At 41.4% G+C, this 26019-nt stretch overlaps 2 protein-coding genes across 6 annotated transcripts in view; one reads left to right on the top strand and one right to left on the bottom strand.

Annotated features, from left to right (window-relative positions):
• The window catches only part of IQCK (IQ motif containing K), a 214045-nt gene that overhangs the window by 96685 nt on the left and 91341 nt on the right, over positions 1-26019 (top strand). The window contains exon 9 of one of the 3 annotated variants that reach the window (XM_048865780.2): positions 98-1227. The exons of the other annotated variants lie outside the window; for them this stretch is intronic. Coding sequence (XP_048721737.1) covers positions 98-198 — 101 coding nt within the window. The 3' untranslated portion in view covers positions 199-1227. Of the gene's footprint in view, positions 1-97; positions 1228-26019 lie in introns of those variants that run through there. 3 annotated transcript variants of the gene reach the window in all.
• On the bottom strand, positions 1150-25496 carry GPRC5B (G protein-coupled receptor class C group 5 member B). 3 transcript variants are annotated; one of them, XM_048865775.2, is made up of 4 exons: positions 25210-25496; positions 14018-15031; positions 7097-7209; positions 1150-5687 (listed from the first exon to the last, which is right to left on the bottom strand). In XM_048865775.2, exons 2-4 carry the CDS (start codon positions 15021-15023, stop codon positions 5643-5645), a joined length of 1164 nt encoding a protein of 387 aa, XP_048721732.2. In that variant the 5' UTR covers positions 15024-15031; positions 25210-25496; the 3' UTR covers positions 1150-5642. The 3 variants fall into 3 exon arrangements, with proteins under 3 accessions (XP_048721732.2, XP_048721731.2, XP_074988837.1); XM_048865774.2 differs by having other exon boundaries at positions 25294-25416; XM_075132736.1 differs by lacking the exon at positions 25210-25496 and adding an exon at positions 24430-24466.

The raw sequence follows: 26019 nt of genomic DNA, 5'->3' as shown, positions 1-26019 counted from the left end.
GGTAGTGTGCTTACAACAGAAACGTAGAAATGACTTCAGTTCCTGTGTGTGTTGCAGAAAGTTAAACATTTAACTTTTTGTTTTTATATGGTTGCAGTGGGAAGCAAATTAGACTCAGAAGAACCAATACCAAATCGTTCTGGAGTTTCGATTTTGTTTGTTTCATCAACACCACAAAATACAGAGCTCATGGACTGAGTTTCTTGTATGGTTATCTGATTTGGAAATTCTCCTAGAGTTACATGCTTGCTTTAATATGTGAAGTGTTGTACATCAAGAAGGGCCACATAAGGACCTGGTTCTGTAGTCATTCAGCACATCAGGGACAAAAATACAGCCCTGGCATAAGTGAACACTATGAAGTCAGTGGAACTGTGCCCCCTTAAAACAAGAGCTGAGTTTGGCCAAAGGCTTCATGCCCAGTCCTAAACACTCAGGCAAAAGTTTCCAGCTAGATAGAAAACTCCCACTGAAATAAATGGCAGTTCTGCCCATACAAGATCTGGGTGTAAAATGAAAGGGCAGATTCTCAGCTGCTGTAAATGGGTATAGCTCCCTTGGCTTCAGTGGAGCTATAATAATTTACACCAGCTAAGAATCTACCCCAAGGGCCCAAACTGTCAGATATGCTGTGCATCCACAACTCCAGCGGAAGTCAGCAAGAGCTAGGGTTGCTCAGCCCTAAAAACAGTCTGATGGCCTCGTGTTGTCATTTGTCTGTGCCAAGAGAGTATGACAATACATGATTAGAGCAAAATGGTAGCAGTTTAGACCCATTTTTGCATAGGTATAGGTAACTACAGAAGGTGCAAGGCAATGGGCATGCAGGCCCTGAGTAAGGGCCTCACAGTTTGCCCCACTATCCATTTAGTTTCCCTGGTGGATATGTCATCGGTGGGCCTTTTGCACCTGATTAAATGTCACATATAGAAAAGCAATGCACAGAGTTGACAAATTTAAGTCTGACAAAAATCTCATTGACTTAAATGGTGCCAGATAAGATGTATAGTCAAAACTAATACTGGTACCATTTCACCTAATGTCACCAACTTGGTGGGATACTCCACAGACTAATTCTACCTCTAATATCAGTAGGCTACGGGGTATTTAAAGATTAAGATAAACTATAACTCCAAGTTATCACAAATCTTGTAAGTAAATAGTAATGCCTTTATTTTTTGTTAAGAACAGCATTTTGAAAATAAAACATTTGCCCATGCTTTACAACCTTTTTAATTTTGTATACTTATATACAGTCATTATGGTACACATTGATTGTCTTGAAAATCCTTCAGAGGTGTACTTAAGATATCAGTATGCAACAACCAGCGGAAAAAAAAGGTACGTTATAAAACACACATTAATACATTTAATAAATATATATTATCTATCAAAAATGAGCCTTAGCTCTCCTCAGTTAATAAAAAGCACCTGCTGGGTAATCTTGTAAGCTGGTAGAATAGTCCAATTTTTTAATTATAAAAGTTACAGCGCTCCCTTTTGCACAGCCTTTAGTTAGACTCAAACATAGCCAGCCATGATTCCTGTCTGATACTAAATACAAACTAGTGAGCTCTGCAACAGTTGACATCTACCTTATTTATAGAAACAACTGTGTGCACTTAGGGCTCCATCCTATCAGGTGCTATACATCTTCTGGGAGGTGCTAAGCACCCTCAACTCCCACTGCAGTTGGGACTGGGTCTTAATGTATGGCTGTGAACTGCTTTCTAGTCATTGAATAGAAGCCACTTCTTACAGAAACGTTTTCTGTAACAAAGTTTTAAAAATGTTTTCAGATTTCATTTTTCTGTGTAGGTAAGAGGCCAGAAGAAAATAACCATTAGTAATTTTAAAAGGAATAACATAGTAGCTTTTATAGTATAAAAGCTAATTATAACAATCCTGAAAGATTTGTGTTTACAGTTACATAGTACTTTGCTCACAGATGCTCTACATTCTAAAAGGCAGAAGTAAACAACTTGTTTACATTAATAAAAATAAATTAACACAAAGGTGCCTTCAGTCACACGTTATTTGAAGCATTTGGCATTAGACTATCAAATGGCAAAAATAAGTTGCTTATTCTAGTTGTGTGAAGTTGGAAAATGAATAAACTCCTTCTTCTAATCAGTTAACACACCTCTGCCACTCCAAATTGAAGACCCAATCCTGCATGCTATTACTAATGTGAACAGTCCTAACTCACATGACCACTCAATGGGACTGAGGCTTTGTCTACACTACCAAGTTTTGTCACCAAAAACTGCCTTTGGCAACAAAACAGTGAGAGCATACACACTGCAATGAGACTTTTGTTGGAAAAAACGCCCAGTTTCGATGATAAAAAGCTTCCACCCCTACAAGAGACGTTTTTCTTTTCCCCTCCCTTTATTGTCGACAAAGAGCCAGTGTAGACACTACTGTTTGTTTTGTCGGCAGAACTGGTTTCCGCCAGTATCCCACAATGCCTGCCCTGATTGCTCTGCTCAGTGTTTTGATATCTCCTGCCTTGCAGGCATGTGCCCCTCCCCTTTCAAAGCTGCAGGAAGTGTGCTGTTCCCTATGGGGAACAAAGAGCAAATCATTGGAATACTCCTGTTCTGCCCTGCACTAGGAGCACAGCAGCAGACAGACTGCTGTCGCAGGGAGAGGGGGAGGAGAGACTGCTGCTCTGCTTTGACATGCCTCAGCATGCAGAGTTCGCTGAGGTGGCTGTGGTAATCAGCTCCACCTTCCCACAACACTACACTGTGGGATAAATACCCACAGTGCATTGCTTATGCTGTCGATGATGGTGCCCAGAACGTGGACATGATCTGTCGACAGAGGGAGCAAGTGTGAACACCCTTTGGTGATTTTTGTTTTGTCGACTTTTGGGTGTCGACATAAATTTCGTCAACAAAACTTGGTAGTGTAGACAAAGCCTAATTTAGGGTTGCCAACTCTGACTGAAGCTATTCTGGGATATTCCCCCTCCCCCCCCCCAACATGAGGTGATGTAATTTTCTTAAAATAGCCTATTAAAATTTCCTGGGTTGCTTTCAATAGTCACCTGGAGAGTCGTGCTGATTCCGGGAGACTCCAGGCCAATCCTCGGGGGTTGGCAACCCTAGACTGATTATGTGACCAAAGGTTTGCAGGATCTGGCCCGGTCTGTGCTTAGGGCCTCAAACTCCTACTGACTTCCTAAGGAGCAGGACTAGACCCTTAATTTGTTAATCCATTCCCATCTAGAAAACTGAACACCACGTAAACGTTTACAAAATAACTATCATGGAAAGAATTTATCCAAGGTCTATAAAATGTATATAGTACTGAATGTATACTTCTCAGCTGTAGCATGATGAATCTTTTAAAAGAAAGCTGCCCTCCCATTTATGCCATGGTCATCTTATACATTTTTACAGTAAAGACCTTTTCAGAGAATTTAACATTTTTAAAACTGATGTTTTAAAATGAAACTTTTGCAGACATACATCACTAGGTTTTATATTACTCCAAATTATCCAGTTTCTGGGATAGTAACCATTAATTATCAAAAATATTTTATCTGCTCACGACTTTAACAGCTAGAGGTACTTCTAGATTACTGGATAGCATGCAATATCCACCTCTAGCCTACTCAGTTTCTTAGACAATCTAGTTACCTAAACAAGAGACTAAAACTTTTTTTTTTTTCTTAAAAGCAAGCACATGCTTCCACTTTGCCTCTATTGGGAACATCAGATATGAATCTAACATGTTCCTTTAATCATGCATGACAAAAGTATGGTTCCTGAACCAGAAGGGCTGTTAGAAATAAAACCCTATAAGGTGATCATGGCAAGAATGACAAAATATATCTTGTGTGTAATGCTTAGGGCCTGATCCTGCAGCCCTTACACCAGTGATTAGACCTCTTGATGTCAATAGGGCCTACTCATGTGAGTACAAGACTACAGGATTAGGTCTGTTTAGTGTAGAAATGATGTACAAGAAGAAACAGGGAGCCTTTTAAAAAAATAAACAGCTTATCTTTCTTTTTGTGGTATGCAACAAATAGTGTCCCTCTTTGAAGCTACTGAGCTATTCAGTTTTCTTTGTATATTATAATTTTATTTTTCATTTGAAAATAGAATATATATATATATTTATTACAACATATGCAAAATTTCACCCTTATACATAACCCACACCCTCATGTAAAAACAATTGCTTTTAGTATCTAGGAAAGCTAGGAGTAATGTTGACCAAACAATGAGGATACAATGATGCTTTCAATGTTTGATATGTATTAAATGCTAAATAATAAAGGAATGATTCGCTTTAAAGTAACAAAAACCATGGCAAGAATAATGGGCAGTAAGAACTTGTTACATAGCCTAGATAAGCCTTGGTAAAAAAAACCCTTAGCCCAAAGCTACCTTATCCCAACTCCAAAACACAAAAACCCTGAACCTCTAGGAGTGGAGACTCTACTAGCTATGCATTAAAAGACACAAATACATTAAGATGTACAAACAATTGCAGTCAATGGGGCTACTCCCATGAGGAGGGGTTACAGCACCAGTTCCAACTTTAGGAAGAGAGGGTCCAATCCCACAAATTACAAAGCTCCTCCTGAAAGGTGATCAGTACCTTCCCCTCCCCTTGAGTTTTTGCTTGGCACCTTACAGGATCAGCCATCAGAACACAAACTAAGTTCTGTGTAATACAGTAGGTTTCCTTTAATCCATCATACTATGGGACTCCTTTTGGCAACCCCAAGCCACATTCTCTCCTCAGCTAAGAGTCTTTGCTGAAGCTTGGCCCTCCATAATTTGACTTAGTGCCCTCAAGAGTACATATGTAAAAAAATTTGAGGGTTTGAGAACACGTGGTTCTTTGCTTTTACTCTGGAGTAAGACTGCATCAACAGGGCATCTTGAACTGCAGTGTCTGATTCTACATTGCTGAGATGATCTGACTCTACCTTCACTCTTGTCCTACAGATGCTTCACAAAGTTGCATGAAGCATGTACAGTCATTTCCTTTCACCACAACCAAATTTGATACTCCTCCCCCACCCCCCTTAAGTGGATCATGTCTCATTGTTGACTAATGGTAATTTAGTTGCCAGAGACTGACGATGACCCTAGATGACATTCACAGCAGAGATGGATAATGAAGCAACCAAGACACTTCACGACACTTGAAGAGAAAAAAAAAATAAAGTAGGAAGAAACCCTGCATACTTTCACACTGTTGTGGCAATCTCTTATGGCAGCATGGATTAAGTTGGTATGGGAGAGTTGGGGCGGGAGAGGGGGTTGTTTTTTTGCAAACAGCTGGAAACCAACCAAAATCAGGCTTGCCTCGCACACTAGTTACAGGCAGGTTATATCTCACATTTAAGAATGCGCAGTGTCCTCTCTTCCATTTCAAAGTGTGCCTATTTCTATTTTTAATTAAATTTATCTTGAATTTTGAAGAGTTTTGTTTTTGTGATTAGCTCATCAGTTCAACAGTATTCACATTTACATAAAATCCTCTCAAGGATTCCAAAGCTCCTGGATGTCTGGCTGCTTTGTTGTGGTATTATTGATTCCTCCCTTAGAAAGACACACTGCCAGGGAATAACATTTGTAACAAAGATTCTTATCTCTAGAACCTATAGCCTTTCACCAGAGGTGTCTTCCAGTGTAACTTGGCGGAGCAGTTGGTATCTGGAAATAAGGATAATAAACCCATAACTAAGAGCTCCAGACTATTCAGAAATCAGTGTTAACATATGCTACGTTACATGTCTAGTAGTAAAAGCATTATCAGTTCTACAACAAAATGGTACAGCAAAGCATATCTTCAGTGTGTACAATACACATACCTCACCACAAGAAAAAGGGATGAATATGTATATATTAGTCTTTTGCTTTACTGTCTAAGGTAATAATCTTTTACTGACTGTGCAATTTATTCTCCAGGAACAAGTTTTGTGCCTATCCCCAGAAAAATCTCTCTAACCCTTCATCCTTAAACTGCCTCTTCCCTGAGCTGCTTATTCTGGTATAAGGGAATATAGGGATGGTTTAATGCAGGCACCCAAAAGTATAGTGCTCATTATGGGCCTTGTAAGTTATTCTGAGAACAAGGAATGAGCTTATTTACATCACTTTTGCATGATGTATCACTCATTGTACTATGCAGGAAAGGAAAATCCTGAGATCTAATAACTGTTGTTCCCTATAATAAATCCAAACTCTACTTACTTAACAAAAAACCTTCAGTCAGACTAGCTTCCTTGTGGGTTTTTTTTTTTAAATGTGCAGGTTGAGTTATGGAATCAGCTCATGATTTAAAATGAGTGTAAACCAGCCCATGAGTAAATTTTTAAGAAGCATGTAGGTATGCATGAAAACGTGGGAGTGAAAATTCTCCTTTTCTTAACAATAGGAGAGAGCTATATGCAATTCCTCAAGTGCAAATTATACACACAATGGGAATTAAATTTAAAGAGGCTGTTTGGCATCAGATCTCTAAGCCATTCTTGCAATGACCTTGAATAACAGTATATCTATCAAATAATAGCATGCCAACCCATTGTTTGAGGCAAATTAATTCACATTAGCATAAAGATATTTTACATGCCCCTCTTATGTATTTCTTTCCAAGGGTAGTACACCTCAATTGGTGTTCACCATATAGCGAAAACTATAGTTTTTACAAGGGAAGTGAAAATGTGATAGCAGCTATTTGCTGCAAAGATTCTTATGCCAAAGAATATACTGGACTGTAACCAAAAGTGTAACTTGCAGAAATCAGACAGTTATTAACTGTCACTGCGTTACATTCATCCAAAAGGAGCCACTGGATATGGACAGTCAGCAGAAAACTTGGTTCATTCAATCTAAACTGAATGGCCAAGTAAAGAAGTCCAAATGTTTTTAATTGAATAATCTCAAGAGGGGAATGGAAGCATTACATGCATACTTGCTACTAGAGATTTCATTTCATTTATAGTGTGTTTTCTTTCATATGAACAAGCAGTCTAAACTCAGAAGTTCATTCAATAAGTAGCGGTTGCACATTCCCCACTGTATAACCAAGACTCTGTACATTATCACATTTTTATACTTACAGTCCCACCATTTAGCACAACTGCCATCTCAGTTGGCTGATAAACATTGCTTCTAAAGGGAGCACTAGGTCGGCTTCCCAAGCTGCCATTGCGAAATCCTGCCGTTCTTAAAGCTGTGTTTAGAACAAGAGACAGTTTTATTCTCATGCAAACAAATCAAACCCTTGTTTTCATGTGTCAGAATAATACATATTTTTTAAAAATTACAAGAGTGATCTAGGGTGAAATCTGGATTCCACTGAAGTCAGAGGTAATTTTGCCATTGACTTAAAGCCATGATTTCATCCCTCATTTTTACTCTGCCTCTGTAGTTATACATTTTGGGTTGCATCTTCGAGTTTACTTTTAAATGAAAGGTTTCAGAGTAACAGCCGTGTTAGTCTGTATTCGCAAAAAGAAAAGGAGTACTTGTGGCACTTGTGGTTAGTCTCTAAGGTACTCCTCTTTTTAAAAAAAAAAAAAAAAAATGAAAAACTGCTTGGCACAAGAAAAGAAGAAAGAATTTAGCTCCCAGTTATAACTGCGGATGTGTTTTTCATTACTGTTTCCCATCAAGTATCCACACACTAAGTGGTAAAGTAAAATAACATTTCTACATCTTCTCATATTCAGAAAAAAAGACATGCAAACTATTGTTTGAGCCAGTAAACACAACCCCCTGAGCATTATTTCAGAGGGCCTAGTGCATAACGATTTTCCAAATATCTCCTATAGTTACTTTGAGAAATATTGCACAAATATTGCTTTTGAATAGGTTGATCATGAAGATTTCTTGAAGCAAAAGATAAAATGCTGTTTAGATCAGAAATATCCGGTAATCTCTCCATTATGATAGTCATGAATTTTAATGCATCATTTTTCTTCTTCTAATATTTACATGTTAAATGAGAGATGAAGTTAAGAGGTGTGGTTATTTACCTCTGAGACAGTCAGGCAGCAGAGATTTGCATACATTATCAGATTAGTTCAAAGGTGAACAATAGGCTTCACTGAACTCAGCTGCAGTCAGATAATATGCCTTCATTTGTATATTTAAACTGTGTCATTACAGTTGTTCTACACCTCAGTATTATTATTGATAGGTATTAGGTTGTAGATCAAAACATGCCAGTTTCAGCCACTCATGAACTAGAATTTCCCTCTTCCATTTAACTCAAGTTACAATGCTACAGTCAATGGGTAAGATCCTGGCCTCAGTGAAGTCAACGGGATTTTTGCCATTGACTTCGCTGGAGCTAGAATTTCACCCCATGTGTACAGCAAGACTTAAAACTGATCATAATTCATAGGGCTGAATACTGCCGTCAGTCTACTGCTACTCAAATCAATAGGAGTTGTGCACAGAGATGTTGTGCACAGAGATGAAGATCAATATTGATCTTTTACCATACAATAGTTTATTACACATAATTTTTAGGCCCTGGCCCTGCAAACACACATATGTGAAATTTAGTTTTTAATGATACTTAGTACCTCCTCTGGAAAGCACTTTAAAAGGGATGGATGAAAAGCAATATCTAAATACTACATATTATTATGTTATTCACAGGTCAGTATTTAAGACATCCCTTTAAACATGTCCATCTCACAATCAGTAATATATATATTTTTTAATATATAAATTGGCCTTCTCTCAATGTTTTAGCATAAATGTTTACACTGGCATTTACTATGCGCTAAGAAATAGTTTCAGATTATTACAGTGTACCATTTGAAATTAAGGTATTACGTATCTATTTTACTGCCTATATAATTCACATATCTATTTGCAAATAAATCTTAACAGGAAAATGTCAAATTAAATTTCATGTTGCTGGCTGAGTTTTTTTTAAACACCTATTACTGCAAGTAATTCCTAAATTGTGCATTTGTCTAATCATTCAGTCTGTATGTCTTTAACACAACAGAGGAGAAACTTTAAAAACAATAGGCAAGTTGTAGATTAAAAATCTAAAATTGTCTGGGAAACTTGGGTAAGAACCAAATCCCGTGTTCCTTATAGGAGTAGCTCAGTTCCCACACATTTCACTTGCTGGAAGTGCTGGGAGTTAATCACCATTGTCTGTTTTGTGTAAATTCTAAGTATTTTACCAACATTCTCACAATACACATGTATGCAAGATACTCTTCCAAGGTGACCCTTAGGCCAAGTATACATTAAAAAGATAGGCTGACCCAGCTGTCACCCCTCCCCTCAGTGTAGTGAGTGTCTACACTGAAGCAATGCAGCTACTATGTTTCTAATTAAGACATAGCTTTACCTCCACAGGACACAAACAAACATTTGTTTTTCATCATAACAACTAATACCAGGGATATCAGATAGGAAAATCTAGTTACCTCCCTAACAAGATTGTATTGCAAATATAATGCCAAAATTTTAAAATGTCACTATGCAGCTTAGGCTATAGTAAATAATACAATTTAATGATTCTAGGGAAAAAATTATGCATATAACTATTTTATTAAGGAAACACCCAGTCCAGAGCAGATTGCAACAATAGGGATCAGCTTGGCTGAGCTATGGTAGAATCTCTAAACAGAGATAAATGGCCCATTTTAAAAGTATATATATTTGGAAGATTTAACAAGTTTACAAATCCTCACCATATAAATATCAAAAAGAAAAGGAGTACTAGTGTAGAAAAGGAGTACTAGTGTAGAAAAGGAGTACTAGTGTAGAAAAGGAGTACTAGTGGCACCTTAGAGACTAACCAATTTCTTTGAGCATAAGCTTTCGTGAGCTACAGCTCACTTCATCGGATGCATTCAGTGGAAAATACAGTGAGGAGATTTATATACACTCAGAACATGAAACAATGGGTGTTACCATACACACTGTAAGGCGAGTGATCACTTAAGATGAGCTATTATCAGAGACAAAACAATCATTACAACAGTGGGCTTTTGTTTAGAGAAACATAATACAGTACAGTAATATCATCACCTCTCTATTTAAACAGCCCAATTCTGTGTTCTCTTATGTCTGAATTAGTCTCTAACAACTCCAGTGAACAGTTTCAGAGTAACAGCCGTGTTAGTCTGTATTCGCAAAAAGAAAAGGAGTACTTGTGGCACCTTAGAGACTAACCAATTTCTTTGAGCATGAGCTTTCGTGAGCTACAGCTCACTTCATATCCGATGAAGTGAGCTGTAGCTCATGCTCAAAGAAATTGGTTAGTCTCTAAGGTGCCACAAGTCCTCCTGTTCTTTTTGCGAACTCCAGTGAAGTAATTCTAGTTACCCCAGTATGAAATGGGCTGAGTCGGAGGGAAAAAATCAGGTCCAAAATGCTTAGTGGCTTTAACAATAAGGAAACCAAAGAACAGCGATGACACCATCTGCTACTGGTTCCTTAAAAATATACAACCTACTTCTTACCCAGCTAGAATTAAAACTGCGCTAAGGGTCTCCATCAGGCAGCTCTCTGCCATAAGCAGCCACATAAGTATCCTTGTGTCCTTTCCTCTAGAATATTGTTCAGGTTTTAGCTATTGATTGTCTCTGCTAGGCAATCAACTTTTGCTGTCCCCCTGAATAGTCATTTAAGGCCAATTTCACTGTGATTTCAATTGGATCTATTATTCTTCATTTCCTGTCAACTAAAATGTTGCATACAGGTGTTGTACACCATTACACAGTTGCCATATTTCACCCGAGTTGCACTTCTGTGACAAACAAAGCTACTCCTCCTTACATGGCCTGTACAGTTTGTAAAGCATCCATTCAGTTGCTTTTCATTCTTGGTCTACACATTTTCAATCCAGAATGTAAACACTGCAGGACAGAGCCTTTGTCTTTATACTTGTTTGTAAAGCACCAAGCACATTATGTATATAGTATCAGAAAAGAACTTTAGGACCCATTTCTGTGAAAGAAGGCATGTATTTAATGTATGATCAGTTATTTTGTGGCCCAAGAATGCTGAGCACTTCATGCACCAGCCTTTGCTAACCAAGTGTTTTTGACACAAGCAAACAAAGTTTTTTGTCCTTACCCGTAACTATTTTACATTTGGGGACAATGTATACCTTCAAATCAGCAGCATTGCTATGGGTACCCGCATGGCCCCACAGTATGCCAACATTTTTATGGCTGACTTAGAACAAAGCTTCCTCAGTTCTCTCCCCCTAATGCCCCTACTCTACTTGCGCTATACTGATGACATCTTCATCATCTGGACCCATGGAAAAGAAGCCCTTGAGGAATTCCACCATGATTTCAACAATTTCCATCCCACCATCAACCTCAGCCTGGTCCAGTCCACACAAGAGATCCACTTCCTGGACACTACAGTGCTAATAAACAATGGTCACATAAACACCACCTATACCGGAAACCTACTGACTGCTATTCCTACCTACATGCCTCCAGCTTTCACCCTGACCACACCACACGATCCATCGTCTACAGCCAAGCTCTGCGATACAACCGCATTTGCTCCAACTCCTCAGACAGAGACAAACACCTACAAGATCTCTATCAAGCATTCTTACAGCTACAGTACCCACCTGCAGAAGTGAAGAAACAGATTGATAGAGCCAGAAGAGTTCCCAGAAGTCACCTACTACAGGACAGGCCTAACAAAGAAAATAACAGAACGCCACTAGCGGTCACCTTCAGCCCCCAACTAAAACCCCTCCAACGCATTATTAAGAATCTACAACCTATCCTGAAGGATGACCCAACGCTCTCACAAATCTTGGGAGACAGGCCAGTCCTTGCCTACAGACAGCCCCCCAACCTGAAGCAAATAATCACCAGCAACCACATACCACACAACAGAACCACTAACCCAGGAGCCTATCTTTGCAACAAAGCCCGTTGCCAACTGGTCCCCTGAATAGATATGTGGGCAACCATCACAGGGCCTAATAACATCAGCCACACTATCAGAGGCTTGTTCACCTGCACATCCACCAATGGGATGTATGCCATCATGTGCCAGCAATGCCCCTCTGCCATGTACATTGGTCAAACTGGACAGTCTCTACGTAAAAGAATAAAAGGACACAAATCAGATGTCAAAAATTATAACATTCATAAACCAGTCAGAGAACACTTCAATCTCTCTGGTCACGCCATTACAGACATGGAAGTTGCAATATTACAACAAAAAAACTTCAAAACCAGACTCCAGCGAGAGACTGTTGAATTGGAATTCATTTGCAAATTGGATACAATTAACTTAGGCTTGAATAGAGACTGGGAGTGGCTAAGTCATTACGCAAGGTAACCTATTTCCCCTTGTTTTTTCCTACCTACAGCCCCCCACCCCACTCCTGTTCCTCAGACATTCTTGTTAAACCCTGGATTTGTGCTGGAAATGGCCCACCTTGATTATCATACATATTGTAAGGAGAGTGATCACTTTAGATAAGCTATTACCAACAGGAGAGTGACAGGTTTCAGAGTAACAGCCGTGTTAGTCTGTCTTCGCAAAAAGAAAAGGAGTACTTGTGGCACCTTAGAGACTAACCAATTTATTTGAGCATGAGCTTTCGTGAGCTACAGCTCACTTCATCGGATGCATACCATGAAAACTGCAGAAGACATTATATACACACAGAGACCATGAAACAATACCTCCTCCCACCCCACTGTCCTGCTGGTAATAGCTTATCTAAAGTGATCATCAAGTTGGTCAAGATCATCACCAGTGAGTTTGTGTGTGTGTTTTTTGGAGGGGGGTGAGGGAGTGAGAGAACCTGGATTTGTGCAGGAAATGGCCCACCTTGATTATCATAGACATTGTGAAGAGAGTGGTCACTTTGGATAGGCTATTACCAGCAGGAGAGTGAGTTTGTGTGGGGGGGGGCGGAGGGTGAGAAAACCTGGATTTGTGCTGGAAATGGCCCAACTTGATGATCACTTTAGATAAGCTATTACCAGCAGGACAGTGGGGTGGGAGGAGGTATTGTTTCATGGTCTGTGTGTGTATATAATGTCTTCTGCAGTTTCCATGGTATGCATCCGATGAAGTGAGCTGTAGCTCACGAAAGCTCATGCTCAAATAAATTGGTTAGTCTCTAAGGTGCCACAAGTACTCTTTAACAGGAGAGTGGGTTTGTGTGTGTAGGAAAAAAAAGGGGGAGGGAGGGAAGAAAACCTGGATTTGTGCTGGAAATGGCCTACCTTGATTATCATACATATTGTAAGGAGAGTGATCACTTTAGATAAGCTATTACCAACAGGAGAGTGGGGTGGGGGGAGAGAAAACCTTTTGTAGTGGTAAACACCCATTTTTTCCATGGTTTGTATGTATAAGAACATCTTCTGTATTTTCCACAGTATGCATCCGATGAAGTGAGCTGTAGCTCATGAAAGCTTATACTCAAATAAATTGGTTAGTTTCTAAGGTGCCACAAGTACTCCTTTTCTGATCTCAATAGAGTTATTACCTATTTACGCTTGTATAAATGAGAAAAAATTCAGGCAGAGTGAGCAAGAAGCATGAATAAATTCAATTTCCTCTGGTGAACTTCAGGTCCTATTATTAGGGAAATATTTTACTTGTAGCTTAATCTTTACAATTAGAGCGAATTACAAATTTTCTACTGAAACTTTTTTCAGCGGAAAGTGGCCTTTTTCTTTCCAAATGAAAAGTGAATATTTGCCATTCATTTGACTCTTCCTTGAAAACTAAAATAATTTGTTTGAAACAAAGCCCACAGTTGAAATAAACATACATACACACACACACACACACTTCTGGAATTTTTCAGTTTACAGTTTTTGAAACATCGCAAAAATATTTAAATTTCATGGGAAATTTTGAAAAGAAGAAGAACTCTGTGGGTGGAAAAACTGGCATTTTGAACAACCTCTAAAACAAATATCTTTGAGCAAATGTATACATTTTCTTTTCTTTCTTATTAGACAGACAGACCAGTATGGGTCCTTTATACAGGAAAATCTTACCTGCATTATGTTCATCCATTGAAAAGGCTTTGTTTTCCATGTAGCTCCGAGGAAGTTGTATATCTTCCTCAAAAGCAGTTTCACGCATTCTTGGTTGCGAAGTATCAAAATAATTGGGTGTGTTTTCTTGCTGTGATGGAAGAATGGTGCAATGAACTTCTGGGATAGCGTAAAAAATAACAAACACCCAACCACTGGACACCAGTGCAATGGCAAGAGTGGGGTCATTCCATTTGTCTTTTTTCCTCAGTTCAGTATTGCCAAACAGGTACATAGTTATCCAAGCTACCCAAATTAGAATCGAGAAAAAAATAGTTATAATTAGACATCCTCCATTTTTCTTCCACTTCTTAAACTTTCCACACAGGGTGAACAGAGAGACTCCCATGGTAACCATCATCAAGAACATAACATAAATCAAAGCCATAACAAAATCCACTGGCTCATAATTGCAGGCCAGCTTCTTATCTCTCACAACGGTTAGTATTAGCCACTCCATTGCAATAATGACCTGGACCAGCATAAGACAGATTGCCATGCCAGCTAGATGCCAGCCAGATGGACTTTTACCATGTCGAACTAGTTTACGCAATCTCCAGGCTTGAGCTAGCAAACAGGAAAAGCACAACGCAAAGATAACTCCCCACAGAAACCTTCGAGTGGAACATACTGTTTCATCTTCCTGTATGATGAATGCAAAAGTCAGTCCAAACAGTCCTAGTGTCCCAAAGAGAAAGAGGAAATGCATTCCCAATGGGCTCTTCTTCTCTTTGTCCTTGATGAATGGCAACCTCACTAGCAAAATCAGCATCAACAGCAATGTCGTCAGCACTCCTGCTCCAGCAACTGCCTCCACTACTATTCCCCAAATGGCATCCAAGTCACACAGATAAATATACTGGGGGAGAAGATCCAGTCCACACCCTCTAGACGTACTTGAGTTTTCAGAAGAGCCATAACTGACGACGAAGAGGAGGAGGAAAACGATGGCTGGGTGGGTTTTCATTTTTCTGTCTGAGACGATAAGATAAAGTGACAAAATAATTGTTTATTTTAGCTGACTGTGCTTAAGCTTTTCCTTAGAAAACATCATTTACTACACAGTACCTTTCGAGATCTCATTTTAACTGGAAGCACAGCTTGTACACCATGGGAAGTAGTTTGTTTCAATTGTTCATGTCAAGGAACATGTTTACTCTTATTTGCACTGGATTTTCAGCCTCAACTGCTTCCCTAAGCCATAAAAACTATTGTTGTCCTGCTGGATTAAAAATAATTCCATTTTGTTTTTACATAATGTGAAGATATTTCCAAATGCAGGACTTGGATTCAGCTTCAAATACAATCTTTATTATTGCTGAAAGGAATTATTTATGAAGCAATGAATGATAAAGTACCTGTGTTTATTTAATAATCAAATGTATTAGAGAAGATGAGAATGAAATGTGTATAAATTACACTGCCTGTTATATAAACACAGGGCCTGATTTCAATATCAATATAAGTGATACCAGAATCAAGCCACTGATTTTACATCTGTGTAAGACCATTACCTTCCATGGAATTTCCCCCATTTCAGAGGGGGTCTAAGGTAAATCAGATCCAGTCTTTTGCTCTATTGTTACTGTTTATACAAGGAACATAAAGTATGCATTTAAAACTAAATACTTTTTTTTTCCCCTCATGTTTCTACGTGTTGGGTTAAAATTTCATTCTGCTCAGTTTGCATCTCCTCACACAATATTCCTTCCCACACGGAGATCTTCTGCATTTACTGCAGGGAATACTTAACTACAAAAGTTATCTATGGCAGAAGTACATTGCTCACATGCAGCACTATTAATCAACTGAACAAAGAAGAATGAATCATTCTCCTTAACAAATATAAAGCCACCCAACAAGAGAAACAACAAAAATGGAACATCACGGTCTCTGCATCCTCAAAGTAAACAACTTTAAATTCTCTATAAGACAACATATCCAGTCATATTACACACAAATGCACCAGCAGAACCAGAAGTTTCTAATTCCCTTTAGTTACATGCTGCCTACCTAAATTCTCCCTGCAGTTTTAGAGAAATAGTGGTCTTCATTTTCATGCCTTCTTAAAACAAAAGAATTGTTTAAAAAAATTGTCATTTTTAAAACATGCATTCCATTCCAGTGATGGCCGTACTTCAATGGCTGGGTAAAAAGTGTCCAATATGGATCATATATGAAGCCTGATTCCCTAACAGGAATAGCCCTGTTGATTTCAGTGGCATTATTAATGTGATAAGGGCTATTCACATGACCAAGCATTTGAAGGATAAGCCCACAGTATTTTGAGATCCTTTGGTATAAAAGCACTATATAAATGTAAGCTATTACATTACTTGTGCACCAGCATATCACCATGTGGCATATTGAACATGTAACTCAAGGGAAAAAACAAACTACTGATAAAGACAGATTTCCTAAGAATCAGGCAAATAGCCCCAAACTGGCAAATTTGTACAGATACTTTGCAGATCAGAAATACAGCTAGTTGAAGACCTGAAAATAAGTTGACATGACTTGGAAAAGGACTAATGTAACTATAAAATGTTATCAAATTGAACATAATGATCAAAGTTATATATTTTTTTAATTCTACTACTGCAATAACTATTATCAGACTACAATAGCGTGTGATTACTAAACGTAAGAGCTGTGATTTCTTAGTTTATATGTTACAGTAATGATCAAAGCTGTAACCATGGACATATCAAGCAGTTTTAAAAACTAATGTTCATTCCACTACCCTGAGTCATTAACAATGTCCATTTTAGGTCCCTGCTAAGATCAAAGATTTTGAATAACAACATTTTCTATTTGATGTACCAGGAGAGTAAATATACTAATACAGAAGCACAATGCTTTTTCCATTCATCTGTACTATAAAGAAGAAATACGTAATGTAAAAAATTAATATGAAAAAGTAATGTGGTTACAATTAAGTAATATGGTTTGGACAAACAAAACAAAGTGTACAACTATCTTGAAATGCTCACTGGAATAACAGGTTACCTCCATCATTCTGTGACGTGTTCCTAAGATGCTGTTATCACACAAATGGGCTTAACTTGAGTAATGATGTATTGAAACACCACCAGGGCTAATGATTATTTTTCAACTAAACTGTGGGTTTTTTTAATTGATTGGTAGAAAGAATTTGTTTTTTTATAATGTTTGAGTCCCCTACCCATTCACTTGATCGGTGAAGTCCCTATCAAGAGGAATTTAGTATCCAATAAACTAGGTTTACCTTTAAATTGAACAGTTGTTACACTGGATACATTCACTGGAGTATGAAAGTGGAATTAATCAAAAGGGGACCTATTCTGAATACAATCTTACAATCCCTTCCACATACGAGCAGTCTATACAATAAAGTCTCATAGACTTCAATGGGACTATTCACCCGAGTAAGCTCTACTCACAGGAGTAAGTTTGCTGGATCAGGCATCTGGTTGGGCTACTAAATATCCAAACGCACCAGGCAAAGAACGCTACTAAATTCATACTGCAGAGAATAAAATACAGAGGCAGGTAGGAAATCTTCAACAGACACCGTGGGATATTTCATGCCTATAATCCATTAGTGCCGCCAGTGTTGGTTTTGAGAATTCAGATCAGTCTCAAACCATGCTTCTAGAGCCAAGCCATGCTGGAAGGTGAATAGCTGGCACTAACAAATTTAGGCCAGATACAACTCAATTTGAGAGATGTAGGATCAGCTCCTGAACAATTGTGATAGCACACTGACTACTACTCTAGGTTGCTCAGTAGTCTTGAATCACAGTGTAGAATGTGTGTTTAATGGTAATGTCCTCAGTGGTACAGGAGTGAAGAAGAAACACATTTTGGGGTTCATTGCACTCGGTTGAAAAACAAAACTAAAAAACCCATTTAATTACATGTTTAAATTCAGCAGGCATAAGTAGCAAAGGCAGGGTTACCAATCAGGATTTGAAAACAGATCAATAGTAGATCAGAGGCTTCCATATCTACAGTTGCAGAGGCATTAATACAATCCAGGGTATAACTGAAACACAGAAAACATACTACTGTAATTAACTTTGCCAGAAGCCAAAAGTCATAGTTACTTGGTTAACATGTTTTGAGACACACAATTCTTAAAGGGCCCGATTCTAAGAAGTGCTGAGCACCTCAACTCCCATTTACAACAACGTGAGCAAATCCACTTTTAAAGGAGTCTGTGCAATATTGGAAACCACAGGAACTAAATTCAAGCAATGGATCATGTGGATCATTGTTCAGATTTCACTCTAGGTTGAAGTTTGCTGGGTTTGGAAAGAATATGATAAACTGCCCTTTAAATTAAGATCACTTTAAATGTGCATTATCCCATTGCATCCAAATTAGAATACACATATACTAAATTGGTTTAAATTCTAGCTTTGTTGATTAGTTGCTCTCCAAAGACCTGAGGGTAATGAATTAAATACAAGTAGGTCCAATTCTGAGATATTTTCCAGTTCTGGCTACCTTATTCATGTCATGTAATCCTCATGTGATTGAGCTATTCTAGGACAGTCTGTTTCCATGGAGATTGTACTCCATGGGTAATCAGTCATATTGTCAGCCAATCATTTATTTCCTGTTCCTATTTGGATATTCTTATCTCCCATACAGGAAGGGGTAGGTTTCTTTGGAGAAGGAAGTCTCCAGCAAAATCAAACTCAGAAAAAGCCAGAGTCATCAAACTCTATTGAGAGTTTTTTTAAGTAGTGACTTCTGGGAGAGTTGTGTACTATAATATGGAGATATTTAGATCTTTAGAAAGCTCCACAATATCTACAACAGCAACTAGGGAAAAGTTTGGGATTGGTGCTGGGAGTTTTTTTCATGTCAAGTTTCAGTATTGTAGCATCACAGAAATGTAGGGCTAGAAGGGATCTGGAGAGGTCATCTAGTCCAGCCCCCTGAGCTGAGCTAGGACCAAGTATTCCTAACAGATGTTTGTCTAATTGTTTCTCAAAAGCCTCCAATGACGGATTCCACAACCTCCTTTGGAAGCCTATTCCAGGCTTTAGCTATCCTTCTAGTTAGAAAGCATTTCCTAATATCTATCCTAAATCTCCCTTGCTGCAGATTAAGTCGATTATTTCTTGTCCCGTCTTCAGTGGATATGGAGAAGTTGATCACCATCCCTTTGTAATAGTCCTTAACATATTTGAAGACTTATCATATCCCCCATTCAGTCGTCTTTTCTCAAGACTAAACATGCCCAGTTTTTTGAAGTTTTCCTCATAGGTCAGGTTTTCTAAACATTATATTATTTTTGTTGCTCTCCTCTGGAGTCTTTGCAATTAGTCCACATCTTTCCTAAAGTGTGGCACCCAAAAATGGGCACAATACTCCAGCTGAGGCCTCACCAGTGCAAAGCAGAATGGGACAATGATCTCCTGTGTCTTACAGATAACACTTATTAATACACCCCAGAATATTAGCCTGTTTTGCAAATGCATCACATTGTTGGCTCATGTTCAATTTGTGATCCACTATAACCTCCAGATCCATTTCAGCAGTACTACTGCCTAACCAGTTATTCCCCATTTTGTAGCTGTGCATTAGTGTATTGTATTATTGAGTCCTATCAGAGGTCCTGTCCACACTGGGCTTTGTAACAATGTCTAAAAGCAGTCCCAAACATGCTTATAAGCCAAAGGACTTGTAAACAGGTTAAATTGCATGATTGTGCTTACAGGGTAGACAGCACACTTGGCCCCTAACTTGGTTACAACTTGCAGTGTAGAATGGACCTTAACTGCATTTCATAATCAGTCTAAAACCTCAGCTAAAATTTTGTCCCCGACACTGTTACAGAGCTCTACCAGACACGAAAAATTCATGTTATCGTATAGGGACATGGCAGAGTCCTTACCTGTTTTCTTTTGTAGTTTAGATGGGTCCAAATGGGAAGTCTAAAACATGTTTTTGGCAAGAGGGTTGTTTTGGAAGGAGCAAAAACCGTGCCCACACTGGATAAACCAAACCAACCTGTGTTACAACCATGCGGTAGTGGGCAGACTCAAAGAGGCCTTGTCTACACTGGACTTTTGGGGGGAAATCTTCCACTCTTGCACTAACACCCGTGTAGACCTGCTCTGAGCAGGGTTATAGGAGCTCAGGGTTAAAATTCAATAAATAAATAAAAACAGGGCACTATCTACATTAGTGCTCCCACCATTGCTACCACTGAGAAAACTGCATCAGTAATTATGCAACATTGGGAGATTTCAAAACCACATCCACTATAGACACAGGTAGTGTCAGAGTATCCAACACAGTTGGAGTAGCCTAAGGAAAAACATCTTTCAATGGGGCAGTTATAGCACAGAAGCAAACCTATTGTAGAATTATTTTTAACTGACCCTTCCCCAAAATTAAATTTCATGCCATCAGTCTAACTCAGCGTAGAACCCTGGGAACCTGAAAAAGAAATACGTACACTATATTTTAGACTCTTCAGTAAATATATTTCCAATACCTCTCTGAGAGAGTAACTGTACCCCCACACAAACAAAATCAGAAGGGCCTGAATATCCAGAAACACAGGCTCAAATTTTGATCTCAGTTACACCAAAACTAACTCTATTGTTTTTAACTGAGAGTAGAGTCTGGTCCCAGTATATGATTCACAGGAGGAATGGTGGACACCAAGCCATTCCAGCAATTACAAAGCATAATTCTAAACAGCTAAAAGGAGACTGAAGGGCTAAAAGCTATCTTCCAAAAGTTGTTACATTTAAGAATCTTAAATAATGCTTTGGTCAGGCTGAACTTCCACAACTACAGATGTTGAGCTGATCCTTAGCTGACTTCAGCTGAGCATCTGGCCAATCTAGCTCACATAAAGATACTACAGTGCTCTACACTTAAAAAACAAACAAAAAAACACCCCTTGCACCAACACTTCCCAACCTAAATAAAGTTCTTCAGCTACATTAAATAGCTATATAATGTACCATTATTAAACTGTTTAAACTTCTAAAAATCAATGCATTTTACATGTGAGAATACCCTTGTAAAAACATCCAACTTGTCTAAATTTGAACAGGAAGAAGAGTCCTATATAAAAGCATGGGGTACAGCTACCAATCCTGTTCTGTCTTACATGGCGTGATGAGGTGTCCACCTCACACAGGAGTGGATGGAGTTAATGGAGGCCAGATGGGCCAATTAACCTAGTAGAATGGAGGTAGAGAAGAAAGCCCTAACTAAAGGAACAGGCTCACCTGTTCAGGAACAGGCAGGGCCTGTATACAGCTAGGTAGCAGCCTGCAGAGAAGGGTGGCTGTTGCTGGGAAAGGCTGCTGCTGAAATAGGGCAGTTAACGCCTTGGGAAGAGGGAGGAGTGTTAAGGGGCTGGGGACAGGAGTGTGCAGGGAAGTAGACTGCAGTGACTCCCCTGAGTGGAGGGACTCTGAGTCTCTAAGGTGCCACAAGTACTCCTTTTCTTTTTGCGAATACAGACTAACACGGCTGTTCCTCTGAAACCAGAGAGGATAGGAACCAGTGATGTAGGAAGAAGCCCAAGGAAACAGCAGCAAGGGATAGGATTGCACAGGGACAGCACCTGCTTGTTATAGGATCCCTGGGCTGGAATCCAGTACAGAGAGTGGGCCTTGGTTTCCCTACCAACCACTGGGAAGTGACACAGGATGTTGGAGATGCCAGCCATACAGCTGGTCTGGAAGGATTGTGATTTCCCTGGAAGGGGAGGACTTTAGTGACCTGGCTGAAGGGCCAAGCCATGAAGGGGAGACTGCAGATCTGGGAGTGAGCAGGGCTGCAGACTGAGAGGTTATCACCAGAGGGAGACCATGAGCTGGCAGAGCTAATCCCCAGAATGGCCAGTAGGCGGTCCTGCAAGCGGTGAGTGACACATTGATTGATTTCCTCACTATTAGTTTTAGTCACTGATACTGCCACAAAGAAAAGGCTGCCACCACCATGAAGCATTGTGTAGAGATGCTTATGAGTTAGAAATTAATCATAACATAAGATTTGTACCAAGTCCTTTTATCAGATCTCCGGCATAAGCTTCAGGACTTATAACAGTGCAGCAACAGCTAAGCTGAGATCAGACGCTGAAGAGATGTATTTCCAGAATAATAATTAATAATAAAATTTTGCAATGTGTGCAAAAATGAGGCTGTGATTTAGTCTTACTCTGCATAATAACACAATGCTTTTTAGAGCTCAGCACCTCAGCTGCTATAGAATTTGTGACTCCATTCAAGAAGGAATATGTAGAATAACTATTGCTGTATCTGAAAAATACCTTGCAGTGCTGAATATAACTGAAATTCTTTCTAATACTCTAGATATTCTGAATTCCTTTCAGTTGTGTTCTTCACATCATCCATTCATGTCTAGATACATGCAATTACAAGGTCTAAGGAGCACTGGGTTTTGCACTGAAGTGATTATGCACTTGATCACTTCTCTTACTGGCTTTTACTTCTAGGAATGTCCCTATTAATGTAAAAACTTCAATCATGGACTCTCTCTCTCCACTCTGTTACAGAAAGATTAATTGCAATTTCACTGATGCTGACAAATTCTCCCCACTACATGCAAATACAGTACATCACAGCCAACTTACATGTAAAACACCATACATACAGGAATAGAAACTGCAGAAATGATTTACCAGTCTAAGTGCTTTGACATAAGAAATCCTGTTATCTTTGGGATAAACATTAGATCAGGTGTAAACAAAGGGTTCAAAGTAGTACTAAGTCCCTGTCCCTATTTGCTGTTTAAGGGCATGACATTTATAAGAATCTTCTGTTAACTAGACAACAAATCACCCAACCCCTGCCCTAGACCAGTGGTTCTCAACCAGGGGTATGTGTACCTTTGGAGGTACGCAGAGGTCTTCAAGGGGGTACATCAACTCATCTAGATATTTGCCTAGTGTTACAACAGGCTACCTAAAAAGCACTAGCAAAGTCAGGACAAACTATAAATGTCATTCAGACAATGACTTGTTTATACTGCTCTATACACTGAAATGTAAGTACAGTATTTATATTCCAACTGATTTATTTTATAATTTCTATGGTAAAAATAAGAAAGCAAGCAATTTTTCAGTAATTTGCTGTGACCCTTTTGTGTTTTGATGTCTGATTTTTGAAGTGAGGTGAAATTGGGGGGTGTTACACAAGACAAGTCAGACTCCTGAAGGAAGTACAGTGGTCTGAAAAGGTTGAGAACCGCGGCCTTGAACTGTAACATGCACAAGGTACCAACTCACATACAATTAGCTGTACCAGTTGAGCAGGGCTCCCACAGTCCAAACAAATACTGCTCAGCCCCAACAAAGGCAATGATGGGGATGACCCAACAAAGGGCTTTTCTCTATTCAACCCAGATCCCTTACAATTATCCTCTAGCTCCCACCAGGAGCAAGCCGCAGAACAGCAGGAAGATTTTCTGGCTCTGGTGCAGCATCCAAAGTGCTCAGGTCACAAGGGGAATGGAGCCCTAAAGAGGAGCCAAGCAGCCCTGTCCTCCTAGTCTTATATGCAGCTGCCTCCTCCCTAGTTTCCCCTTAACCCTGTCTGCAGCCACCTGCTCTTTCTGTCCTAGCTCCAACCTCTTTTCCTTTGTCCCCCAGCCCCAAGTGTGCCAGACTCTTGCACAATTTCCCCCTAGTTCAGGCTCCAGCCTCCTTCCCCAGAGCTGCACACAGCCCCCCTCCCTGTCCTATATCCAACCTAATCCCCCTCACAGTCCTATCGCCAGCCTGCTGTCAGCCAGCAGGCTAATTCCGCTGGAGCTGCAGAGGCGCAGAAGAGGAAAGCCGGGGCTGCAGTTCTGTCACGTTTGTCTTCTACAATCTCTAGCGTTTGGGGTCTACCCGGGCTGCGGGTGGAGAGAGCCCCTCGCTTGTGAAATATCTTCACGTATAAACGCTAAATCAGCACACAGTGAGCAACGTCTTCCCGAGGTTCAGGCACCTCCAAACACGGGGAGCCTGAGCGTACCCCTCCAAAGGCTCCACCGTACCAAGCACCAGCGAGCCTGGGACCCCCTGGCCCTTCAGCACCCATGCCTCTAGCCATGCTAGAACTAGGGGTAGCAGGGTGGTTTCCATCATAGGTTTGCAGTTTGGGTCAATGGCTCTTCGCACACCCACTATACGCCTTGTTCCAGCCCTCCTGGGTAGAGCGCGAGGCAGATTCTCTCCTCCCTCCCTGCCCCCCCCCCCGAAATACTGTCTGGCTCCCCTAACCCACCCACTAATCCAGCTGTTCTCCCCCTGACTCAGGTGCATTTGGCCCCCTCGCTTGCAGCAGGGCGCTGGATCGTGGTTCCCCTCCCCCCATTACCGAGGCTCAGCTCCCGCAACCCACCAGCAAGGCTCTTGCCCTCCATTGCTCAAGCCCCGAATAGCTCCCTTGTGTGTCCCCTGCTATTTGCACGGAGCGGCGGCCGCCCCTACCCACGCCGGGAGGCGGAATCCCGGGGACGAGAAGCCCCGATTGAGCCCCCCCCCCCAGTTCCTGGGGGGAGCGGGAGCACCCGGAGGCTGGGCAGCCGGCGCAGGAGGTTTGCCTTCCACCAACCTGTTTTCCCCCCACGCTGATAACTTGTGTCCCGCGCCAAAGGCGGCGGGGCTATAAAGCACAGCCCAGAAAGCAGCCTGGGTGTTATGTATCAGCAGCTCCCGGCGAAATGAGCTGCAAGCGGAGTGTGTGTGGGGGGGTGTCCTTTGCAAATAGGATTAGAAATATTCTAACCGCCCCCCCCCCCAAAAAAAACCCACCACCAAACAAAGCAGGGAGGGCGCAGAAGGGTTGATCGGAGCTGAGCTGGCCCGGCCAGGGAGGGATGGGATTGGGAATGCGCCACCATGCAGGGGCTGCTCTGTCCCCCTGGCTGCCCCACACGCCTCACTGCTCAGCCCCCGCCTGTCCCTTCCTCCGCCGAGTCCGTGCGCCTGCCCTTCGGCCCCCTGCTCGCTCGAAGCGTTGCCCGGTTCCCCCGCCCCGGGGCTCGCCCTGCCGCCCCGGGGCCCGCCCGGTTCCCCCGCCCCGCGCTAGCTTCCCTCGTCCCGCGCTCCCGGTTGCAAGGCTCGCCCCCCATCCCAGGGCTCCCCCCCCCCGGTTCCCTCTCTCCCCGCCCCAGCTCACCTCCGGTCCCAGGCCCCCCACCCCCGCGCAAGGCTCGCCCTCCTTGCCCCAGCCGGGCCGTGGCGGGGAGCTGCCCGCACTCACTCGCGCGCCGGCGCCGGCGGTCGGTGGCACGGGGCGGCGGGGGACTGTCTCCTTCACAGCCCGCAGGCAAGCCCCATTTCTGCCCAGCGGCCCCGGGACGGGGTGTGGAGCCCAGCGCCGGGACCCGCCGTGCAGAGGGCGCAGCGGCGCCCGCCCCGGCAGTGCGCACAGTGCGAGGCTCGGCGCGCTCTGGGCTGCGCTGACAGCTCCGCTGCGGTACCGCCGGGGCTGACAGCTCCCCTCCCACCTCGGCTGCCCCGCCCCGGCCGAGCCCCCTCCCAGCGCGGCCCTGCTCGCAGCCCGCCCGAGCCGCGCTGCGCCTGCCGCGGGGAAGCCGTCGCCTTCCCGCTCGGCACATGGGCAGGAGGGACGGGACACACGCTACACGTGTGTAGCACACATGCATTTGTGGAGTGACACACCTACCCCCACCTAGTGCACCGATACACAGGGGTGACCCAGGCGTGCCCATTCCTCCCCCCCCCACACACAGTACCCACGTGAAAGGCAACACAGACGCATGAACATACACAAATGCACAACACACAGGCAGGGTGATGGACACACAGGGACAACACATGCACTCATAGGCGTACACTTATTCACAGGCACAGGTCTATGTGGGACAAACAGAGGAGCTTCATGCACATCACACAGGATATACACACGTGCAGATGCTACACTGAGGAGTGCAGTATAAATTCACAGAATAAAATAGCTACACAT

The sequence above is a fragment of the Caretta caretta genome, chromosome 10, assembly GCF_965140235.1.
Source record: "Caretta caretta isolate rCarCar2 chromosome 10, rCarCar1.hap1, whole genome shotgun sequence".
Lineage (NCBI taxonomy): Eukaryota > Metazoa > Chordata > Testudines > Cheloniidae > Caretta > Caretta caretta.
Note: the sequence above shows the minus strand (reverse complement) of the source record. Positions and strands in the feature narration are given on the sequence as shown.